General features: G+C 41.8%; 1 protein-coding gene across 1 annotated transcript in view; it reads right to left on the minus strand.

Annotated features, from left to right (window-relative positions):
• The window catches only part of IL21R (interleukin 21 receptor), a 192,396-nt gene that overhangs the window by 89,992 nt on the left and 77,807 nt on the right, over positions 1-24,597 (minus strand). The window contains exons 3-4 of the mRNA XM_078664945.1: positions 15,475-15,586; positions 11,092-11,294 (exon numbers count right to left, since the gene is read on the minus strand). Coding sequence (XP_078521071.1) covers positions 11,092-11,294; positions 15,475-15,586 — 315 coding nt within the window. The remainder of the gene's footprint in view (positions 1-11,091; positions 11,295-15,474; positions 15,587-24,597) is intronic.

The raw sequence follows: 24,597 nt of genomic DNA on the forward strand, positions 1-24,597 counted from the left end.
TACTGTGTGCTTAGCCTTGATCATTGTCAAAGAGGAATTCTGCATGAGCAGCTCTGACTTGGTGCTCACATATTCCAGTAGAGATATATTTTGTTATGCGTTTAGTCTATGATCATGCGTGGGTTGGTGGTGGCTCATGTTTTGCTTCATGGGGATTTCTATTAGCCTGAAAAAACCAAGCGAAACCACTTGACCTAGTGCGCACTGTTGCACTTCCAGCTGGAGTGCTAATACTCAACTATTCAACAAAATTCTTTTCAAATATTAAATAACAAAACATTTACATGATTAAAGACATCCTTTCATTGTTTTTCATTGTTGTTTACTTAGTTCATTATTGGAATGTAAGTCACTTTATAACCAATTGCAAATTTCATTAGATTACATTTTTACATTCACAGTTATAACATTAACATTTTCATGCTTGCTTTCGACGCCCTATGCATTTCGGGCCCCTTGGCCCTTCCTCAGGGGCTGTATCTAAAAGAAATCAAAACAATTCATACTACTTGTTATCGTCCTTCAAACAATGTAGAGTATGCAGTCAGAGAGTCTTTAACAAAATCGCTCTGTGTACAGAAATTTATATACATGCTACTCTTCTAGGTGAAATGACTAGAGTAGAAGAATAAAAGAGGGTTAAGTATGAAAAGAGATAGATGATCCAAAACATAGAGATTGATGTGAATGACGAAAAAAGAACCTGTGCCATAGAATTTACTAAGCCCTCGAATCCCAAAGAGGAGTTTGTTCGACTAATACCACTAACCAAATAAATAACCCGTCAACTTGTGTTACCAACCTTAACTCTATGTCTGTCAAAAGATCAACACAAATCACTGGATACGATCATGTGACTGAGCTGCTTCTGAAATATACAAGGAGTACCACTAAGTTGTCGTGTTTAAAAAGGTTCAAGAGGTTCTACGGTTGTAATACAAAACACACGCACCTTGGTGTTGCGTGTTAGTCTCAAACTGACGAGGTGGGGCTGCCGTATCGCTTCTAGGGACTCTTGATCGGCTCGATCCGCTTTCTACAAAAATGCGGAGGACAAAGTTCAATAATAGCTCGGTTTGGGAATGTAGACCCTAACATATACAGGGGTAAGGCTTACCTTACGCTAATCATAAACTCCGCATAGCTCCGCTTCAAGACGCCGGAGTTCGTACTAACTTCTTGTTGATCAAACCCGCATGCGCGTACTATGCTATGTGCACTGATACTAGAAAACGGACTGTGGCAAGTGCTACAGGGTTCTTTACTTGGATTGGGCCGCCATTATTAAGGGGACTTAGCTTGCTAGGAAGGTATTGTGTATAGATGGACAGAAGTAAAGAAAGGATGAAAGAAAAAGAAGAAGGTGTAAACCCTTTTTTTTAGCTTTCTATAAAGTCTGCAAACATCAGAATACTTATTAAAATGAATAACATGTCTTTATGATTACCTTCACACATGTCCTCTTGACACATAGAACTCAGGTCGCACGCAGGCGACAGTAGGGCAATTACTAAAGGTAACATCCTAAATCAACTCGGTCATTGATCCCTTTCGGATCTTGAGAATCTAACCTCCTGATCCAAAACACTTCCCTTTGAAGTAGTAATCTAGTCAAATCCTCTTGTGTTCTGATATACGTGTTTTTATTTTCCGTTCAGTTTTGCCTATGTACAAGAGCCCGCAGGGGCATTTTATGGCATATATCAGATTCATAGAGTTGCAGTCTGCATTGTGCCTCGTTTTTATGGTTTCCCCTGTGTGGGGATGCTTAACAGTGTCACTCACTATTACATTGTTGCACTGTATGCAATTTTGACACTTTCTTGTGCCGCGATAGGTCTCTTGGGGGTTCCTTGTTGACAATTTTAGCATTTCTTTGATATTTTTGGACCTTTTGTAGGCATAAATAGGTCTCTCTTTAAATTGTCCTTGAAAGTCACTTTCATTACTAAGTATCACCCAATGCTGGTTAATGCTCTTTTTAATTTCTCTGGAACTGGTAGAGTATTTTGATACAAAGACTTGGCGACTCTTCTCAGGTTTGGTTGTTGATGTTAATAATGATTCCCTGGTCTTTTCTTCTACCTTGCGTTTAGTGTTCTCCAAGAGAGCTTCAGGATATTTTTTATCCAGATATTTGTCTGTGATTATTTCCAGATTGTGCTGTAAGGACTCTGTGTCCGTGCAGATTCTCTTGGCTCTTAACATCTGTGAATACGGCAAATTTTCAATTAGGTTTTTGGGGTGAAAGCTGTTGTACATCAAAGCTGTGTTTTTGTCTGTCACTTTGTGGTATACCTCAGTGTGAATTTCCATATTTTCTATTGTTACTAAAACATCCCAAAAAGGAATCTTCATGTTTTCTATAGTCTTAGTGAATTGCAAATTCTCATCCAGTGTGTTAAGTTGAAGTATTTTCTGTTCAAGCATTTCCTTACTGTTGTGCCATATCAAAAAGATGTCGTCGATGTAGCGACAATACAGAGTTACGTTATCCGTCCATTCTGGGTCTACAAGTAAAAATTCTTCCTCAAATCTTGCCATATAGGTGTTCGCATACGCGGGTGCTCCGGAAAATCCCATGGAAGTTCCTTTATTCTGTAAAAAGAACTCGTTCCCATATTTAAAGTACCCGTGATGAAGGCAAAAATGTAAAAGTTCCAAAAGGAATACTTTATCAGCTCTCAGTTCGTTTTGTTTAAGGAGAGCCCATTCAACCGCTTCAATTCCACCAATGTGGGGAATAGAGGTGTACAATGCTCTTACGTCCAGAGTACACATAATCAGACCTTCTTTATATTGAACTGTGGCTAGTCTCTGCAAAAAATGGGTCGTGTCTTTGGTGTACGAATACCAGGTCTGTACAAAGGGTTGTAAAAAGTGATCCAAGTACTTGCCCAGGGGCTCGAAGATGGTTCCACATCCTGTGACTATAGGGCGAAAGGGAGGTTTGTGAAGGTCTTTATGGATCTTGGGCAGCATGTATATGCTTGGTTGCTTGGGGTGCTGCACTGTTAAGAATTGTCTGGTTTTAGCTGAGATCCATTTCATGTTCTCAGCTTGATCAAGTATAAGGTTGAGGGTCATTTTAAGGTCATCTATAGGATCTTTGTCCAGTTTCAAATATATTTCAGCATCATGAATATGCTCTCTGACTCTGTTTTCATAAAACTGTTGATCCATAATAACAATGGCTCCTCCCTTGTCAGCTCTCTCAATGCTTATATTGGAATCTTCAGCTAGTTCTTTCAAAATTTGTCTCTCTTTTTTGGAAAGATTCATGGTTCTCTTCTTCCTTGTGTTGATCTTCTTTAAATCATTCAATACTAGGTTTTGAAAAGCGTCTAATATCTTGTGTGACGTAGGAGCTATGAAAGAAGATTTTGGTCTGAACTCCTCAATCTCAGTTCCTGCATGTGTAATTCCAGGATCCGGAATGCTCATAAAGAAATACTTCAGGCGTAATACTCTCATAAACTTGAAGAAATCAATTTCAGTTTCAAGTTCATTGGTGTGATAAGTAGGCACGAAATTGAAGCCTTTGTTGAGTACTTTAATTTGTTGGTTAGTCATGGTCTGATTAGAAATGTTTACCACTATGTTTGTTTCGTGCTCCTCAAGTTTGGTTTTGATATTTCTTTTGCCTCGCCTGGTTTTCCTTTTGATTTTCCTGGTGGTTGGCTTATATCCCCGTCCTGTGGAGAAAAAGACGTCTTGCTGCCTGACGCTCCTCCTGTACTAGATTCTCCTGTAGCTCCTGTGGCTGATGTTTGAATAATTGGGGGTGCTCGACTGGTGCTGGTTTCACTCTCTGAGGTCACACTCTCTTGAGATGAAGTATTAGTTGTTTTCTTGAAGTATTTTCTCCTTTGGGCATAAACTTCTGCCCACGTATACACCTCGTTCAGCTTGTACTCAAGGGTGTCTCGTTTATACTTCCTCAATTTACCTTCTTGTATGTCTTTTGTATATACGTCTAGTCTTGAATTCATATCCTCAAGTAATTTTGCCCAATCTCCAGCATCCATCCGACTTTCTAAGTCGGATTCTATCAATTAAATCTCTTCCGTGATTTCTTTAATTACTACTGCCAATTCTTCGATTAATAAGAGTAACAAATCTAAGGAGCATTTATTTAGTACAGCGTACCATTTGTCCATAAAGTCCTTTTTCATGTGAAACCTAAATAACATTGGTTTAATGGGCATCCTCAGTCCTCTCGGGATCCTTTTGGCTCAGTGATATTGCACTAAAGTCGACGCGTGCAAACGCTGGTTCAGTTGTCTTTTTGTTAAAAATTCTAATTGTTTGAGCTGTTGTGGAAGACTGCTTCCCTGCACATTGAAGGACCGTATGTCCTGAAGAGTATATTTCTGTAGCCTGTTCGTTTGTGTATGCCAAGGTGTTGGCTCTATTTTCTGTTAGCCCTGTTATGGCGTCAAATGACATTTTACAATTTGGGTGCTCCTGCCCTAAGGACAAATACTCAATAAAATGAAATGGAGGCTGGGCACACCTTAGCTTTAAACTTATATATCCTAACTATGCTATTTTTATATGCGTGCTGCTTAGGTTAGCACGATGTCCATTATTGTGCTTATCATTAACACTGAAAAAACCAAGCGAAACCACTTGACCTAGTGCGCACTGTTGCACTTCCAGCTGGAGTGCTAATACTCAACTATTCAACAAAATTCTTTTCAAATATTAAATAACAAAACATTTACATGTACAACAGCTTTCACCCCAAAAACCTAATTGAAAATTTGCCGTATTCACAGATGTTAAGAGCCAAGAGAATCTGCACGGACACAGAGTCATTACAGCACAATCTGGAAATAATCACAGACAAATATCTGGATAAAAAATATCCTGAAGCTCTCTTGGAGAACACTAAACGCAAGGTAGAAGAAAAGACCAGGGAATCATTATTAACATCAACAACCAAACCTGAGAAGAGTCGCCAAGTCTTTGTATCAAAATACTCTACCAGTTCCAGAGAAATTAAAAAGAGCATTAACCAGCATTGGGTGATACTTAGTAATGAAAGTGACTTTCAAGGACAATTTAAAGAGAGACCTATTTATGCCTACAAAAGGTCCAAAAATATCAAAGAAATGCTAAAATTGTCAACAAGGAACCCCCAAGAGACCTATCGCGGCACAAGAAAGTGTCAAAATTGCGTACAGTGCAACAATGTAATAGTGAGTGACACTGTTAAGCATCCCCACACAGGGGAAACCATAAAAACGAGGCACAATGCAGACTGCAACTCTATGAATCTGATATATGCCATAAAATGCCCCTGCGGGCTCTTGTACATAGGCAAAACTGAACGGAAAATAAAAACACGTATATCAGAACACAAGAGTACCATACGCAATAACAATCCAAACAGCAGTTTAGCTGTACATTGGACCAACAACAGGCACACTATAGCACAGCTTAAGTTCCAGGTGCTCGAGGTAGTTAAACCCACCCCTGGTAAGGATTTGACTAGATTACTACTTCAAAGGGAAGTGTTTTGGATCAGGAGGTTAGATTCTCAAGACCCGAAAGGGATCAATGACCGAGTTGATTTAGGATGTTACCTTTAGTAATTGCCCTACTGTCGCCTGCGTGTGACCTGAGTTCTATGTGTCAAGAGGACATGTGTGAAGGTAATCATAAAGACATGTTATTCATTTTAATAAGTATTCTGATGTTTGCAGACTTTATAGAAAGCTAAAAAAAAGGGTTTACACCTTCTTCTTTTTCTTTCAGCCTTTCTTTACTTCTGTCCATCTATACACAATACCTTCCTAGCAAGCTAAGTCCCCTTAATAATGGCGGCCCAATCCAAGTAAAGAACCCTGTAGCACTTGCCACAGTCCGTTTTCTAGTATCAGTGCACATAGCATAGTACGCGCATGCGGGTTTGATCAACAAGAAGTTAGTACGAACTCCAGCGTCTTGAAGCGGAGCTACGCGGAGTTTATGATTAGCGTAAGGTAAGCCTTACCCCTGTATATGTTAGGGTCCACATTCCCAAACCGAGCTATTATTAAACTTTGTCCTCCGCATTTTTGTAGAAAGCGGATCAAGCCGATCAAGAGTCCCTAGAAGCGATACGGCAGCCCCACCTCGTCAGTTTGAGACTAACACGCAACACCAAGGTGCGTGTGTTTTGTATTACAACCGTAGAACCTCTTGAACCTTTTTAAACACGACAACTTAGCGGTACTCCTTGTATATTTCAGAAGCAGCTCAGTCACATGATCGTATCCAGTGATTTGTGTTGATCTTTTGACAGACATAGAGTTAAGGTTGGTAACACAAGTTGACGGGTTATTTATTTGGTTAGTGGTATTAGTCGAACAAACTCCTCTTTGGGATTCGAGGGCTTAGTAAATTCTATGGCACAGGTTCTTTTTTGTCATTCACATCAATCTCTATGTTTTGGATCATCTATCTCTTTTCATACTTAACCCTCTTTTATTCTTCTACTCTAGTCATTTCACCTAGAAGAGTAGCATGTATATAAATTTCTGTACACAGAGCGATTTTGTTAAAGACTCTCTGACTGCATACTCTACATTGTTTGAAGGACGATAACAAGTAGTATGAATTGTTTTGATTTCTTTTAGATACAGCCCCTGAGGAGGGGCCAAGGGGCCCGAAATGCATAGGGCGTCGAAAGCAAGCATGAAAATGTTAATGTTATAACTGTGAATGTAAAAATGTAATCTAATGAAATTTGCAATTGGTTATAAAGTGACTTACATTCCAATAATGAACTAAGTAAACAACAATGAAAAACAATGAAAGGATGTCTTTAATCATGTAAATGTTTTGTTATTTAATATTTGAAAATAATTTTGTTGAATAGTTGAGTATTAGCACTCCAGCTGGAAGTGCAACAGTGCGCACTAGGTCAAGGGGTTTCGCTTGGTTTTTTCAGTGTTAATGATAAGCACAATGTGCTAACCTAAGCAGCACGCATATAAAAATAGCATAGTTAGGATATATAAGTTTAAAGCTAAGGTGTGCCCAGCCTCCATTTCATTTTACTTCTATTAGCCTGCCATGAATCTATTATACCTATATTCCAACTTGGAAGAACCAGCCAACAAGCTTAAGCTACCGCAGATGTGAGTACAAACATGAAATGGTGATCCACATTTTTTCCACATGTCCAGCCTCTTTGAACAAAGAAGGAAACTATGTTTTTTCTTCCAATATCTTTATTGTTATTTAAAAAGAGTTAATACATTTATAATATAATGCAATAAAACAAAGCTTTATGAGGTATAAAATAAGTTAAAAGCGAATAAATACAGAATCGAAAATCAAATATTTGGATCACTCTTCTTGCATCTGCCCCTGTAGGCAAGCCGTAAGTTGTTGGGTCCGTGGAGACTCAATTCCCTTGGTGTGCCAGGGAACTACATTTCTGTTCCTGGTGCACAAACGGCTTGACGATTCTCTGCACGAGGTGCTATTGCCAAAGCACTTTAGGTAAAACTCTGGACACACAAGGCGTTATGCACAATGGAATCACAATTTTGTTCTTTAACAAAAGGTGTGTATTTTATTGTAATAGATGTCAAATCAATTGTTTAATCATTTGAAAGTATTTTTTAACACCATTTTAAATTGTAATGCTTTTAATTAATCATCAACAAATAAATAAATACTGATACTGTTATGCCTATTTTTAATTTTAGGTGATTTCTGTCTTTTTTCATGTATTGTAGCAAGAATGCATGGTGTTCTTTTTATATCTTCACCTTGGGAAGCCTATCTTCTTCATGACTACACACTGTTAAAGGAAGGCCAAAGTTTTATCTCTCCCTTTGCTCTTGTGGGATGGATTCCTCAAGGTCAGTGTATGTTGGTCATGGTTCACAGATGTCAGAAAATAAGTACAAGTTTGAACAAAGCCTTCACCTGGGGTCGTTCCAGAATGCAGGATGTGGAGATCCAGTTCAGTGTACAATACAAACTACTTCTTTGCATGATAGGGCAACAATTGCTGCAGCAGTCACTTCTTGTGTATATTGCCTTTTGAGACTGTTGTTGGCTGCATATCTCTAAATGCATATTTATTTATGAGCTCTGTGCTGAGGAATTTTCCAGGAATCTCCTAGGATCATGTAGAGTTTGCATCATCTGTTTGTTCTCAAGATGTTTTTATTTTTCTGTTTGAATGTGGAAGAATATACATATGGGGGAACTGGAGCTTGCAAATAATGCAGAATATATGAAGCTTTATATCAGAATATCGTTGCCTAAATAGTATCTGACAATAATATTTCAGCCTAAGTATCGTTTAGAAAAATATTGCTCCATTGGATATAGATTTGATATTAACTCCAATTGGCAATATTTTTGTAGATATTACGACACAATATGTTTACTAGAAAAGATTTGTCAATGATAGTCTGGTAGCATTCCATTTCGGTAGAATACAGAGAACTGGGATTGAATAATTCCACAGTAAATTACATAATTATTTGCAGTGATGAATACATCCACTTTCTGGAGAAGACAATCCCTCGTTAGATTAATTTATTTAAGCACAGAATTCAGTATCTTTCGGGAATCTCTAAAATATGTGTCATTTACTATATTATATTGTATGTGGCCTCGGGTCAATGCCTTTTTAAGGAAATCATTTTAGATAAAATGTTCTCAGCTAAAGAGAAAAGAGTTTGTGTCTCATATTTATATAAACCTGGTTAGCAAAGCGACATGCACATTTTTGAGGTCTTCAAATATACATGCAAATAGACTGCACAGGAGAGTGAGAGAGAGGGATTATATACATATAGCTTACATTACGGCATGCAGAGCTGTTGAAGAGTGGTGGAATGAGATGATATAAAGAATCTTGGGCCAGATGTATGACCCTAAATTGCATGCGCAAACGGGTTTGCGACCCGTTTGCGCATGCAAAATGTTAAAGGGCCATGTACAATTCCTAATTAGGGACTCGCTAATAAGGAATTGTGAGTCGCTAATAGGAAGGGGGCGTGCCAAAGGCGTCCCTTCCTAATAGCGAGTCTCTACCCTACGTAAGAATGTTTTGCGACCACAATTGCAGTTGCAAAACACTTGCAAATTACCACCCTCTTCAAGAGGGTGGTAATGGAGTCGCAAATGGGACTGGCTCCAAAAATATTTTTTAAGGGAAGGGAGTGGTCTAACACTGTTGTACATTTGTTTTTGCGACTCGCAATTTTCCTCAATTTGCGAGTTGCAAACGCAAATGGTCGTACTTCTGGCCCCTTAAGTGTCTCTGGAATGCAACCACCAAAAAAGTGAACTATTTATTATTTTTATATATGAGAGACAAACAGATATCACCAGTATAACAAGCTGTGGGTCAAGAAAGCCCTATTCACAACAAAATGATTAATCCTACGATTTAAAAAATCTGCAATATCATCTATGATTTCCAAAATGAGCAACCTGGCAAACATCAAAAGAGTAACAAACGGAATTAGAAAAAAGGAAGATGCCTTTAATAGACAGTAGCAAAATAGAAATGCAGGCAGAGCACGCTTGGTTCAGGGTCCACTCTTCAGTATTTAGTTGTACATTTAGGCTTATTGAATGAGGAACCTAAGAAAGTATATTAATCTGTACAGTGTGTTTTGGTGCAAGTGAGTTATGTTCATTAAATAAAGATTTTGTTCACAGAATATTCATAATCACTTATGATGATAAAATATCAAGCCTTTGATAATTTACTGCTTTACCTAATGTAAGCACTTGTTTTGTCTGCCATATAAAAATTCTCTGTATGGTGAACAATTCTAACTGTATATAATGTAGTATTAGGTTAAATAAACAAAATGTATAATAATAAAAAAAAGAATGTGAGCTGATCATCATCCTGGCTACCTTTGTCTAATGGGAAAATTGGCAGTAAGGGTCTTTTGGGTTCTATTTCTCTCCGATTGAAGTGTTGTATCTTGGTCTCCACGGATTTTGTGTCTGATCAATCCCAGGCAGTTTACTGCTTCTATTTGTGTTCAGTTTGTTCTTGCTCGAGGGACCCAAGGTTCATTCACTTCAAAGTGGTTTCCCTGTGTATCTCTGTTCATGCAGACTGGAAGCCGCTCCATTTGTGTTGTTGTTCCTTGGCTTCCTTGTCAACAATATTTGGTTACGAACAGTCTCATCAGCAGTCTTACAAATGTCTTAGGGGCCGATTCCCAGAACTAATCTGAGACAAAATCCTAAACTTACTACATTTGGTATTCACAGAAGGTATTTAGTAGTAGTAAAGTTAGTAGTCCTAACTTTACTACTACTAAATGCCTTCTGTGAATACCAAAGTAGTAAGTTTGGAATTTTGTCTCAAGTTAGTAGTAGTAAAGTTAGTAGTCCTAACCTTACTACTACTAAATGTCTTCTGTGAATACCAAAAGTAGTAGGTTTGGGATTTTGTCTCAAGTTAGTAATAAAGTTAGTAGTCCTAACTTTACTACAACTAAATGCCTTCTGTGAATACCAAAAGTAGTACGTTTAGGATTTTTTCTCAGATTAGTTCTGTGAATCTGCCCCTATGTCATTATCTGCTTAACTCCATAATGCTCAATTCGTATAATATGTTATGTAGGATACCAACATGCAAAATACACAAAATGTGCATGAAAGAATGGATTGTGGTGAAGAAATAATACAATATGATAAATCTCTGATTACTTAATAATAATCCCCCTAAAAGATTCCTACCCTTCCTCATTATGGTCTTGGATTCCCTCTCTCCGGCTGTCCTGTACAGTCTATTCCATCAACCATATGATATTGAATAAGTAGAGCAAACAGGGCTTTCTAGGTGAGGTTTTTGGTATAAAGGTCTTGAGAATAAGATGTTGGGACGTATAATTTTCAATGAAATTCAAAGGGGGAGCTGGGTTGCCAATATGAATGATGTGGAGTCAACCTCATAAAGTTTAGATTTGAAATGACAAACATTTTTTGTTAAAAATACCTGTAAGGACCTATAGAATTTCCAACAGACCAATATGAGCAGTACATGCATCCAAGAAATTATGATTGCCATTAATTAACATCAATAATATTATTAGGAAAACTTACATATTTCACTTAGATGGAACACTTTACATTCATTTGACTCTTCCGGTTGTCCACCTACGGTTTTTGTCATTTTAATACAAATCGTGTCTCCTCCTGTAAATAATTCCATGTTCATTTGGCATTCATATGTTGTGAGGAGATTTTCTTTGGCTGATTTGGTGAGAATGCAATGTTCAAGGCTGTCATCATCATAGTCAATAAACCTTAAAATATAGTAAAACATATTTAGCATTTCATTTTTTTTAAAAATATCTTTATTAGGGTTTTTCCCATTGTACGCAAGAAGTGCAGAACATGTATCATGATAAAAAACACAATTGAATCAAACCAAAGGGTAACAACATAAAAAAACATTTCATGAAACCAGTTGTTGTAATACCTAGATAGAATACTGATACTAACACGCTGGAGAGAAAAAGATCAGATACTTAAGCCAGCTCCCCTTGGATCCAGTCCATAATCGGTGTGCAGATTTTCATACCTATAGCTTTTTTTCTGACCCTTCGTTCTATATATAGCAATTTCCATGTTATATGTAGCTAGCAAGCGAGCCCGCCATGTCTCAAAAGATTGGGGAACTGGATTAATCTAATCTTGCGTAATACACGCCCGCATTTAATGCCATACAGATAAATAGTAGACTTTTCCTCTCTTCTAATAAAGTATCCGATGTTACCCCTATTAGGACTAATTCCCCTGTCAACGTGACTGTCGAGCCAAACAATACTGTCAAAAATTTCTGGGCTGAGGAAAATAATTTAGTTAACTGTGGACATAGAAAGAACATATGTAGTGCATCAGCTGCAAATTCCCCACATCTGCTGCTCCATGCTAAGGAAATTTAACATTTCCGGATCATCCAGATTAGGACCATAGATCGAGCAAAGAGTCCAGGAATTACCTGTAATGCATATTTCACTTATCACCCATCTGCCATATGCGTCAGTTTTAACACGTTTACAGCTCCCTACTCCTCTTTTCATCAAAATTGCTACTCCCCTTGTAGTAGTCCCTTGCGGAGTACAACCCACAATTTGCATACCTAAGTCGTTGAACCATCGTCTATTGTTCCACATTAGGTGGGTTTCCTGTAGACATAATATGTCTATCCTCATACTCTGGAGTATCTGTGATGCTATCCCTCTTTTTTTTTATCATTCAGTCCACAAATATTCCATGAGCAAATCCTTAATTTATCCATTTTGAGGTCTCAACTGGATGCCTAATAGTAGACCAAGAAATACAGCTTTCGGTCCAACATTGACAACATTGACAGGAGCAATTTCCACAGCACAATAATATTTACTTTGCACATTATAATGTTTTCTTATATTACAACAACATGTTCTGTCCTTACTTGCCCCACCACCATTCCACCCCCACCCCCCACCTGTGCCCCCCCTCCCCCATCCTCACCCACCCTGAACCCCACCCAAAAAAGGCAAAGGGACTGAAAAGTCCCTCTAAATGATGGCTAGAGAAGCATGATGCGACTCGCTGTTCGCTTCCCACCTGCACATAATGATAACCTGGCTTAATTACCACAAATAAAAAAGAGATGGAAAAAAAGAAAAAGAAGGTTAAGGCAGCACAGTCTAGACAAGGGTATCTAGACACGGATTACATTGAATTGGCATTTTACTAAATAGAAGCTAACAGCTCTTTTGCTACAGTCTCCGAAGTCAGATAGTGTGTTTTCTCCTTATAGATTTATTATAGATAAGCTTTGAGGGATTAAGAAGAAATGCCTGTGCTCCTTTGGCCTGAAAAAGTGGTATAAGTTGCCGAAATTGCCATCGTTGTTGGACCGTGGCATGACAATAGTCGGGACGAACAAAAAATTCCACCCCTTTCCCTTTTCGCTTGCGATCAGGCCTAGCCAAGTCATACAACACCTCATGTGCCAGAAACTTATTTAAACAGATTAGAATGGCTCTTGGCTTGGTATTTGAAGCCCCTCTCACGTTTTTCTGTTGGAAGGGGAATCGATGAGCTCTTTGTAGTTCCGTATCCCACTGCCACTGGGTTAGTTCAGGAAAGGCTTCTGAAAAGAGCTCAATAACATATTGTCGAATATTGGACCCTTCACTCCCCTCTGGAATACCCAAGACTCGCAGATTGTTCCGTCTCGACCTGTTTTCTAAATCAACCAGTTTCCAATTTATATCTTCACGTAATGTCTCTAGAGAAGAGATCTGGGTTTTGTGTTGAGTCATTTCATCTTCGATTACAGAGATCCTTCCTTCGGCCTGTACTACTCTAGCCACCATCTCATTACAGGTCTTGACTACTCACCGAACATTGTTTTGAAGCCTTCGTACTGCTCCTTGCGTGCGCATGTTCTCCGCCTTTGTTTCCTCACGATGCTGAAGCATAACTTGATAGATGGTGCTTAATGTAATTTCCGGGACATGGTGTTTGTCTCCCAGATCTGTATCGGATTCAGCAGAATGAGTTAGTATTGGAGAGCCTTGTTTGTCTGGTCCAGGCCCAACCAGCTGTAGAAGAGTGGGTCTGCCATTAGCCACTACAATTTTGTGGATTGTGTTCTCTTCCGCACCCCACTCTACTCTCCTGGACGGTGATACATCATCCTCTCCATCCTCTAGCTGCGCCGAGCTTGTTAAACTAGTTATACTTATATTGTCTCTCCATTCCCCCTCCAGACTCTCAGACTCTAAGGCATTGGATAAATCTGACATTAAATAAAAATTTCCTGCCGAATCAATCGACTCTGTATCTCTAATTGCTTCAAGTGATTCCATATTTCCAGTCGATACAGAACTAGCTTGATTGGCTGCAGCTTTGTGTGCCTTAGTAACAGTAACAATACTAGACCTGCATGCTAGGGGGCCCTGCCCAGCCTCAGTCCCTGGTGGTATTGTTTCAGCGCTTAGTTGAGTTACTGCGGGCACATGCATCGTATTATCAGTAATGTTTGCAATCATATTATCAACCGTATTGCCATTAGAGCTCTGTGGAGGATTCATGGGATCAAAAGATCGTTGCCCATCTTTCACTACGTTTAAATTCTTTTTTTTTAACATACCCGGTATTTTGGGAATGGCTCCAGTCCTACTAATCCCAGAATCCACTGATGGTGTTGGAGCCACTGTTATTATAATATTGGGAGTATTAGACATGGCTGATTCAGCATCATTCTCGGTATTCAACATCACATTTGAATTGCCACTTTGTATCCCTGTGGTCTCAGTGGTTCCTTCCATTGCCACAGTTGCCGCCCGCGTCTTTGGTTTAGGTCCCTTCACCAAAGTATTCGCACTCTGGTTTTTCGGCGCCATCTCCACACGGTGTTTCCAGCCAGCCCGTTTCTGCGTGGTCAGTCTGCAGTTTCCCGGCACCGCCTCCAAATCAGAGTTCCGCCGGCCGAGATCAGCACAGTGCAGCCCGCTGACCCAGCCTACAAGTCGATCCGGAATAACGGTTGGAAAACGCCAAGCAGTGTGCAGCAGCCGTTGATAATTGCGCTGCAGATCCAGGAGCATTCTAGATTCGAAAAACAGCACTATCGGCAAGAAATTCAAGTGTCCAACATTATTTCCAAGCCAGCGAGGTAAGAGCTATTCGCCAGGTCGTGGGAAGCGAGCCGCCAGCGAGGTGCGATTCAAGCTGCTCACTCAGATGCTAGCGCATCCGCCATCTTGCCAACATATTTAGCATTTCAAATCAAAATGATTTGTTCTCTCAGTTTTCCATCAATAGTACATTATTCTATTCATTATCTGCACTTTTCTGAATGCCGCTCTAAACCACTTCAAAACAAGCGTGTTCATGGCTCAGAGGGGTAGTAGAGCATAATGGTACAAAGGGATGTACAACCTGTCTGACAGTATCTAATTGTTGTATGTCCTCTTAAGATTTCAGGGATACTTCAGCATTTTCATCATTATTAATGTAGTTATGATGGTCACAAGTTTTTTCTCTCATTGAGGGTAAACGGGTTGAGCATGAGCACATGGAGATGGAATGCCGGTATGTCGCACTGGAGGTAAAGGATCAAGAATTTAATCATTATTGTTGCATGCACCATTGATATAAAAAATGCCACCCAGCAGCACTGGATGGAAGATTCGATCCCTTGGTTGCCAGAGCATCAATCTGCATCATCTCCCAGATGATGTTCCAAAGGAAATTCTGCTCAACTTAGGGGATATTTTTCATCAAGGCCACATCAATCGAATGGAGGGTCATGTATCAGGTCTTGAATTCTTTAATTCCTAAATCCCATGGTCTAGTGGAAGGGATAAAAGTTGAACTTGAAAGAAACAAATTGATAGTGCCATCTATAAATTATACGGTAGAAGGACTAACAATGTGCCTGTATGTTATCACAATAATATTGATACTAGATGGAATGCTTACCATGTTGCTGAAAGCTCAGTCAGCTCATCTTCTGAACCATGTTCCGCTTCATAAGTACATATCAATGTTTCAATAAAGTCCATATAGCAGCTCAGTTCCCCACAGAGGGCACCTGTCAGTAGAACGGAACAGAATATTTGATCATTTGTAATGTTGGACGAGAAGGCTATGATGTGGTGTTTAGACATGAGGATCATCCTAGTGAACATTTGATTATTGGTGGTCAGTGTTTGAATTTCCAATTCTAAAGGGAGAAAATACCTAAAAACACAAAAGGCCTGAACTACAGTATGGTGGACAGGGTTGCTCCATCACAAACACAACAGATATACCATCCACGTATTACATGACTATTATATTCAATGGCACCTGCAATAGTGTGGACGGGATATTCATCATATCTGTAAAGACAGACCTCTTGTTTAGCTTTACATTGGGTATAATCCCTGGTGTGGCTAACTTTATTCAACTCAACAGGCTGTTTTATGTAAAATACCAACATACCATTCATGTTCACGCATTTTTGTCACTTCTCCCTCTGTGTTATGGATATGGGTTTTGTTTTTTTTACTTGGGGCTTCTTGAAAAACTATCGTTACTCACCTGATCCCATAATCTTGATTTTTGTGCATTGTCATTTATATTTAAATAAAAATCAATTCAGAGGAATTTATTATGACAATGACATACTGGTTGATTTTCATGTGTTTTGCCTAGATTAACTCTTGACAGTATTCTTCTGTCTTATAAGTGAAGATATTTTTCTTTGATTTACTCGAGACAGGAAACTCCTGCATTATTATATTGTGTGTCTTCAAAATAAGTTCCATGTGAATGCATGTTCCAAGTCTACGCATGAGGACTTTTAAAAGGCCCCTTGTGCCACAGTCCTGACAGTTGAGAACAACCTACTAGTACAGCGAGATATTTCCTGGTCACTTGGGACTTTGGAGGTTGCGTTTGTAGCTGCATAATAGCCATCACTGTGAAGAGACTATCGGCCAGATTCATCAAACCAAAATCCGCTCGCAAAGGGCCAGATTCTGAGAATCTGGCCCTTTGCGAGCGGTATTTTTTTTTTTTTAAACCTTTATTGTACAGAAGGCGCGCACAGATACGGGCCTACAACCCACCGGGCCGGCCACCACAATAAAGAGACATACGAGGCAATACAGGAGAGACAACAGGATTTCTAAATAGCTCATATGAAAGGCAAAGGCAACAAGTCTTTGAGTCGCCATCACGGACAGGATAAAAGTAGGTTAATTTTATAATAGAAAAAAGGGTGTCACAGGATAATGACAATCTGTAAAGTCCAGAGGGCCGTGGTGGGCCGTGAGCAAGCCGAAGTCTCGAATACAGGAAAAGACCAACAGAACAATACATTTTGGCAAAGGCAGAACGTGAGTCCCACATCAAGAACAATCACAATCGCTGCTCAGCACCCACCCACCACTACCAGGGCACATAATAATAAAACAGCGAAAAATACGCTTACAAAACTAAAAGCCCTCCGTTACAACAACCCAAGGGAGGAAAAGAAAATGGGGTGGGGAAAGGGAAAAAAGGGGAGGAAGAGGACATCAAAAAAAGGGGAGGGGGAAAGTTAGGGCGCAGCGTCAGTGCACGCCCCCCACGGCTAACAAAGCACCCAATACTAATTCGGCACATGGAACTAGTGGCAACAGGAGAAATGAATGCGTAGTAAACCGTGACAGCAGACATACCAAAAGGGCCATGCCAGCACAAACACCCCGGGGGGCTACGTGCCGACACCGCGCCACGAAATTAGGGGATACATAAGAGCCATAGAACCAAAAAGAGGAACAGGGAAAAATACAATAAACAGACCCCCCCACCACCCCGCACAGCCCACCCTGCACCCCTGCAGAAGGCTATGGCCTACCCCCCAGCAGCGTGCCTGTCGCCCTAATTAGAACCCGAAATATAGAGAAATATAAGAAAGAAAGAATCACTTAGATTAAAAAGGGGGGGAAGGGAAAACAGGGAAAAACAGCGGGAGAGGAGCCACATAATCAAAACCCCTTCAGCTCCCACCCCCCCGCCCGAAAATACTCAGAGCCCACGGGAAGATAATAAACACACGGATAAGCTCCAGGAACGTAAAGACGTATCAAACATAATCATACAATTATGAACGGATCACCCAACCATACCACAAAATAACAGTCCACAGAGGCAAGATCAGCTCAACCCTGTCCTCGTTTTTCGCAAACTGTAATCGTCCAGCGCACCAGGAACCAGATCACATAAAACAGGAGGTGAATAACAGGGAGTCGAATCAAAAATACACTCAAGTTGTAGCGATCGTGACCCGGATGATCCAGAAAGTACAGTAACCACTTCAGGCAAAGCAGGCAAAGTTCCGATGAGAATACGGAGAAAGCCGGTCCAGCGGCACCGTCACAGGATCTTCGTACGGCCATGTGAGGCAAAAGAGGAAAAGGAGACCCATCGAGGTCGGTCCAGACGGGATCCAGCCGGGGAACCTCCGGAGCAGAAGGAGGCACAGGACGAAGAAGGGCAGCGGACCCCCGTACATCCACACCAACAGCAGCCTCCAGGTCCACGACCCCAAGGAAAGTTCCAGCAGCACACAATAGAGAGGAAGCCGCACAAACCGAGGGGGGTCCGGCAGGCCCAACAAAGGGACCCCCCTCCAGGATAGCGGTCGGTGCGGTCATGGGTGCCCCCCAGGAGCGCAGGGCGGCGAGGATGTCGCGAAGCGTAGGCTCACCTTTACAGTATTCAGCAAACGTGCCGCGCGGCGGACCCGCATCGCCGGTCTCCGCAAGGCCGAGAATCATGGGGCCGGCCACCATCTTAGAAGCCCGGCGGGGCCGCTGCGAACACCGACCCCCGCCCGGATATCAGCGGGGCAAAACAGGACACCGGCAACCACCAGCGGAAGTGCCACCAGGGCAGGAAGGGGAGCCACCAGAAGAAGGCGATGCGCCGGCACCCCACACGCCGCCGGCACCGCTCTCCGAGTCCGGGCGGAGGAACTCAAAATGGCCGGGCCGGAGAACAAAGGGGAGACGAGCCAGATGTACGGTTAACCCCGTCCATGGAAGTCAGCTCCCCAACACCAGGCCGCAGGACCGCCGGACCAGGGCCGGGAGGCCGCAATCGGTCTATTAGCACATCGGCCCCTCCGACCGACTCCACACCACCACCAAGGGCCGGCCACCGCGCCCCGTCCAGCCCGGGCGCCGCCAAGGAGTGCCAGGCCCGGCCGCTCCGGAGGCCCCGAAGCAGACAGGGGCGTAACTCAGGATCCGTGACACCCAGGAATCACCGGAGCAAACGGTAAGTGCCTGTGAGTTATCGTCGTTCCACTGTACATCGTGGAATACTTCCCGGGGCAGGATAAAGTACAGGATATTTGTTGCAGACAGGAGAGTGATCGGAGCCGAGCTAAAACGCGGCCATCTCGGACGCGAGCTTGGCTCCTCCCCCGCGAGCGGTATTTTTGCATTTGGGATGCATCATCCCAAATGCAAAAATCACAATTTTAGAAATCGCTACATTGCGATTATTTGCATTTAAGGAATCTCAATTTGAGATTCCTTAAATGTAATGCATGAACCATTTCAAAATTGCGAATTCGCAATCTGCGGCCGCTATTTACCGCGAAGTCTAACTACGTGGTATATAGCAAAAACTTAGAAAAATGCACTTAAGTGCATTTTTCTAAGTTGTATGTTACACACACACATGTCCTTGGGACATGTGTGTGCGCAACACCAGTGTAAGTTACCATTTCAGGGGTTGCAACAGGGTGTCCTTTGGACACCCTGGCACCCTTGAAATTGCTTCCTTATTTGCGATTCGCTAATTGCTAATCGCAAATAAGGAATGACTCCCCATTCATTCCTATGGGCCTTTAAGACGCTATTAAGGACTCGCAAAAAATGACTGATGAATCTGGGGGTATGCTCACAGATCTGTATGTAGATGTACGTATTTAAACATTTGTTGACGCTGTCCGCCCTAAAAGAATCTAAATTTTTGGGAGTGAGTTTTATAAAGCGTGAACTCGACCCGAAGGTATCAGAGCACTTTACATGACCAGTAAACATCCTTTACCACAAATGCGTTACAACGCATGCCATTACCCGGCATTTTTTACTTCGCAAAATCTTTTACAACGCAGGGCTTTACACCGATGCCATTACAACACATTCCCCAAAGCAAGGTACTGGTGGAGTTAGAATAGTAAATTGCGTTGTAATGGGGAATGCGTTGTAATGGATTGCGTTGTAAAGCCCTGCGTTGTAAAAGATTTTGTGGAGTAAAAAATGCGGGGTAATGGCACGGGTTGTAAACACCTGCGGACTAAAGTGCCCTATTCATCACAGGATGTTGAGCGTCCCTGCTTAGACTCGGACCCGTTTCCCCAGCTTCGAGGTTGACAGCTCTAGCTATTAGGCCACATCCAATCTGTCAGTGCTTTCACTGAAGACCTATGCTCACTCATGCCAATTCCACTGAGGACACATGACTGAAAACACATTGATCAATCACCAGGTGGCTTCCAGCAGGCTGCTTAGTGGTTGGTTACTGTTTCACCATGGTTTCAGTTTCCCTGGGGATATATGTGTATCAGCCCGCCACCTGGTCTTCCGGAGAAAGATGTCCATGCTCCTTTTTACTTAAGTCTGATACTTCCAACTCAGCTTCCACTCTGTACCTCTTCTTCATTCTGGTTCATGACTCCGAGGCATTGAAAACAAGGAGTCATCTCTCGGCTCAGCACTTCTCGTGCTACGCAGAGAGGAAGTTACAATATATCCTTATCTCATCTGCTGAAACCAGCTCCTGAGTCTGAAGCTCAAGGAACAAGGACTTTGAGCATGTTTCTAGCAATTGAGCAACCTCCCTCTGACAGGAAAACTGGTAGAGTGGGTCAAAGGTAGGTAATTTATGTGGAAATTCTATAAACATGCCAACAGAGAGGCTTCGAATGAACTAACAAGAGTAGCCAAGACACTATGGCTTTTTTATGGGAAGGAATGCCTGGACAGCTTTCCTTAGAAGCCTTACCTTACAAAAATGAGGCTGCCAGAAGTCAAATATCTTCTTCTGTTTCCCGCTTTAATGCACAAATCAGGCCTTGGTTGTTAGGAGTGGGTACACATCAGTTGTGGTTGTATTTCCCCATAAGAAAGGTTGTGAGGGCAGAGACCTCACAGAGCAATGTAGAGTGACTTGAGTTTAATCCTTTCCTGCCAATAAGTAGCCTGTTCATGATCTGTCAGACATGCTACTAGGATGGAATACAATCAGCTGTTTTGCACTGGAGTAGTTTGAGCAGAGCTTGCTTATCCATGCACAATTTACAGCACCACAAGTCTTATCTTTTCTATTACTTTGTTTCCCTTAGGCCTGAAGAGACTTGGGATAAGAGGGGGGACTAAGAGAATGATATGTACCAGAGCACCTCTTGCCCAATAGGAGACAGTGTGGATGGCATTGCATAGTGCTGTGATGTCATGGCAATAAGCAGCTGTCCTCTCCTTTTTCTGTTACCTGCTATTGGGTGTCAGCATGGTCATATACAACCATTCAAATGCCAAAGAGCTACATATTGTATTCACTATTTCTAGATAATTCCTTTGTAATGTCTCCTTATATTCCGAAAGGAAGAGGATACCTCCAGATCTTCTGGAGATAGGTGCAATGACAGAGGAGTGTTATCCCCCCTGCCAGCAGCCTCAAAATTTGAATAATACCAAAAATAATAAAACATGATTATTATCGTTTTATGTTTCCTTTCCTGCGGTGTCTTGTGGGCGGGCCATCGCGGGGGAGGATTGTCACAGGAGAAGTGGTAGCACTGCACTCAGTGTGCATGACGGTTTGACCAGCTGTCGCACGATGGCAAAACTGTCATGTGCACTGACATCTCCCCAACCTAAGCTGCATTGCCAGTTGGAGAGAATAGCAGACATATTTTCCCAGTCCCCTTTGGAGCGGAAAACAAGCCAGCTCAGGCCAATACCCGAGGTAAAGTATTGGGGGGATCAGCACATTGTTAAGAGGCACAATACGGCTGAGCAGTGGTGTAGTTGAAGTTGCTGGGTGGGGCATTTTACCTGTCGGGCCTGCAACAGGAACAGGAACTGCACCTTTGGGGCAAGAGAAGTGTTTGAGGTGTCAAAGGTTGGAAAGAGACAGCGAGAAGGGCAGTGGTGGTAAATGGATGTGAGTTTTAGCAAAAGAGGAAAGTAGGTTTGGGGCTTCCAGGGTAGAGAAAGAGCAGGTAAGCCAGTCAGGTAACTCAGTGCCAGTACTTAATTTGTAAAAAAATAAAAAATTTTAAAGTGCTGGAGCTCCCGTCAGGAGGCCACTGCAGCTTGCACTTAACATTGCCCCTACCAGAGCTGCCAATGATAGTAACAACATAACTACTAACATCACACTACTGTAAGTGTGACAATGCGGACTATTCCAGCCCCCCGCAGCTATAAGAATGGCTTGGGCTGCAGTGCTTGTTGTTGTAGTCATCTCTAAATTTGCCAGACTGTGGCAAACTGTGGCAAACTGTCGCAAGCACCGGTGTTGACAATTAAGTGCCGGTGCCAAACACAGTAAACCACCTGCTCAAATTAAGCACTGCTCAGTGCCAGTTCTTTGCAATATTTAGGCTTTCCCATTTCTCATTTCTATTTTTGGTAAATTTTGGTGTTTTTTTCCCAGTGTTTTCAATACCTTAAAAAATCAGTGGTTATCAGTGGTTACACATTTTCGTGCCATTAAAAACAACAGAAACAGTGTGTTTCTGGTGTTTATGGAATGTTTCGCTTTTATTATTGCTTGATTTCTGCACTGATAGAGCATGTGTATAGACAGTGTGTGCACAGGGTATATGAGGTCCAAATACATTTTTACAAATAAAACTTATTGTAGTACACCATACAATACTTCTTTAGTGAGTCTTTGGCAATGTGCGCCTGCTCTTTCCTTCCCATGTAAACTTTTATCTGTGAGAAGTCCCTCGCAACATTGGCACTTATGACGGGCAACACTAAAACAGCCAGTACATAATTTGATAACTCTGGCCACTGACATAGCATTCCAGGCTAATAAGGGTGCACCTGAATATTGCGATTCTCTGGGACAGGTTCTCCAATATATGTGTTTAATGGGATGGAGGAAATTCCCCTTTTTGGAAGGAATCTAGAACTTGTGCAGAGTACCTTAGTGAGGCTTCACTGACTTCAAATGCCATGGTTGGTGAAGGGACATTTCTATGCATCATTGCAAGCCATTTCTCATGCACTGTAAAACAAAATGTTCTGAATTGCTCCCAACCTTTCTTTGCTCACTAAGTGACAAGAATTCTACCATTGAACATGTCGCAGTGCCAAGATCACTAAAAGTGTCACCGGAATATCCTCCGGTTCACTATGAACTGGATGACCACCGATTCACTAAAAGTAAATCCGGACAAGGCGGAGGTATTAGCTATTACCACAGGGGGCGACCCCTGGTCCAACTCCTTCTGGCATCAAGAGCTAGGTACTACTCCGATACCGATGCCAGTTGTGAAGAGCTTGGGCATCAGGTTGGACTATAATCTAACACTGACCAATCAGGTGACCGCTGTGGTGGGGAGTTGTGAGGGCCTTATGAGGCAACTCTGGAAACTTGTACCCCTCCTGTCCTTTTCCACCATGTGCACCATAGTGACAGCACTAATTGTGTCACGACTGGACTACGTCAACGCACTTTATATTGGGCTATCTGATAAACTCTCAGGGAATCTTCAGGTGGTTATGAACGATGCAGCGAGATTGATCTTTAAACTCCATAGGAGTGCACATGTTACACCACTGCTGCAACAACTTCACTGGCTTCCAATCAAGCAGAGGGCTAAATTCAAGAGCCTGTGTATTGCACATAAAGCCCTGCACGGAACGGCACCTGACTACATCAAGGAACGACTGAAGAGCTATGTGCCAGGGCGATGCCACCGCTCACCCGAGGCAAGTCTGTTGGCCTGTCCTCAGTTTAATAAAGCCACCTTGGGGGGTCGCGCTTTTTCCGAGATGATACCTCAGCTTTGGAACAAGCTACCGAAGGCTTGCATAGGGAAGTTTCCCTTCTCCCCTTCAGGAGGAAACGAAAGACTCTTTTTTTAATTCAGGCTTTTGGTTAAGCCTACTTAGACTGACCAAGTTTCAGGCCATGTAGCTCTGGTAGGGGTTTACGTTTCTCACAAGCGCTTAGAGACCGTTGGTGATTTGGCACTATATAAATGACAATAACATAACATAACCTAGTCTACTCTCAAGGAGATGTTTCACATCTACACCAATTACACAAAATACTTTTTTTATAATGTCCACTACATTAGTCATGTTTTCCTGAAAAATCTTAGAATGCAGTAGAGCGCACTTTTTTCACATCACTATCAATATGTGACCAAAGATCCTCACATTTCTTGCCTTTGGCATCATCACTAAGCAAAACCTCTGTATACGGTCACCACATGGATAATAAAGCATTCACCACCTCTAGGACTGAGAACCCTTGGCTAAAGGACACAGTGGGATGACCCTTTCTTTGATGCCACAAAAAGCACCAAATGAGAAATATTTGCATTTTAGTTCCCGCGCATAATGTAACAGTGCACCAGAATGGACTACAGAGTCAATAGCATTCTTCCTTAACTCTGAAGATTGTAAAGATGCTTTCAACATACCATCTAGGAAGTGGCAAGGATCTCTTACAGGGAAGCACTTCAGCTCAGGTATCGATTTTGACAGGTCAGCACACAACTTTTTCATATACATAGCTAATAAACTGCAAATACAAACAATATCACTCTTTGTTGAACTCTGTAAGAACTTTATGCAGCAGCATTCCAAGTGACACTGCCTTCCATGTTTTCCAAACTTCTGGTGTCATGTTTTCACCAGTATCCCAGTTGCCTGGTGACAGCATTCTTTTCACATAACCTGTCACTACACCTTGCATTGAGTGTTTAAGGCCTGGGCTGTTTGTAAATTCATCTACTATCAATACTGACTCCGTGGAACGGGGGGTTGATGTATCAAAGGGTTTCACCCATTCTCTGTCTGTGGGTACATGGAA

The sequence above is a fragment of the Lissotriton helveticus genome, chromosome 10 (assembly GCF_964261635.1).
Source record: "Lissotriton helveticus chromosome 10, aLisHel1.1, whole genome shotgun sequence".
Lineage (NCBI taxonomy): Eukaryota > Metazoa > Chordata > Amphibia > Caudata > Salamandridae > Lissotriton > Lissotriton helveticus.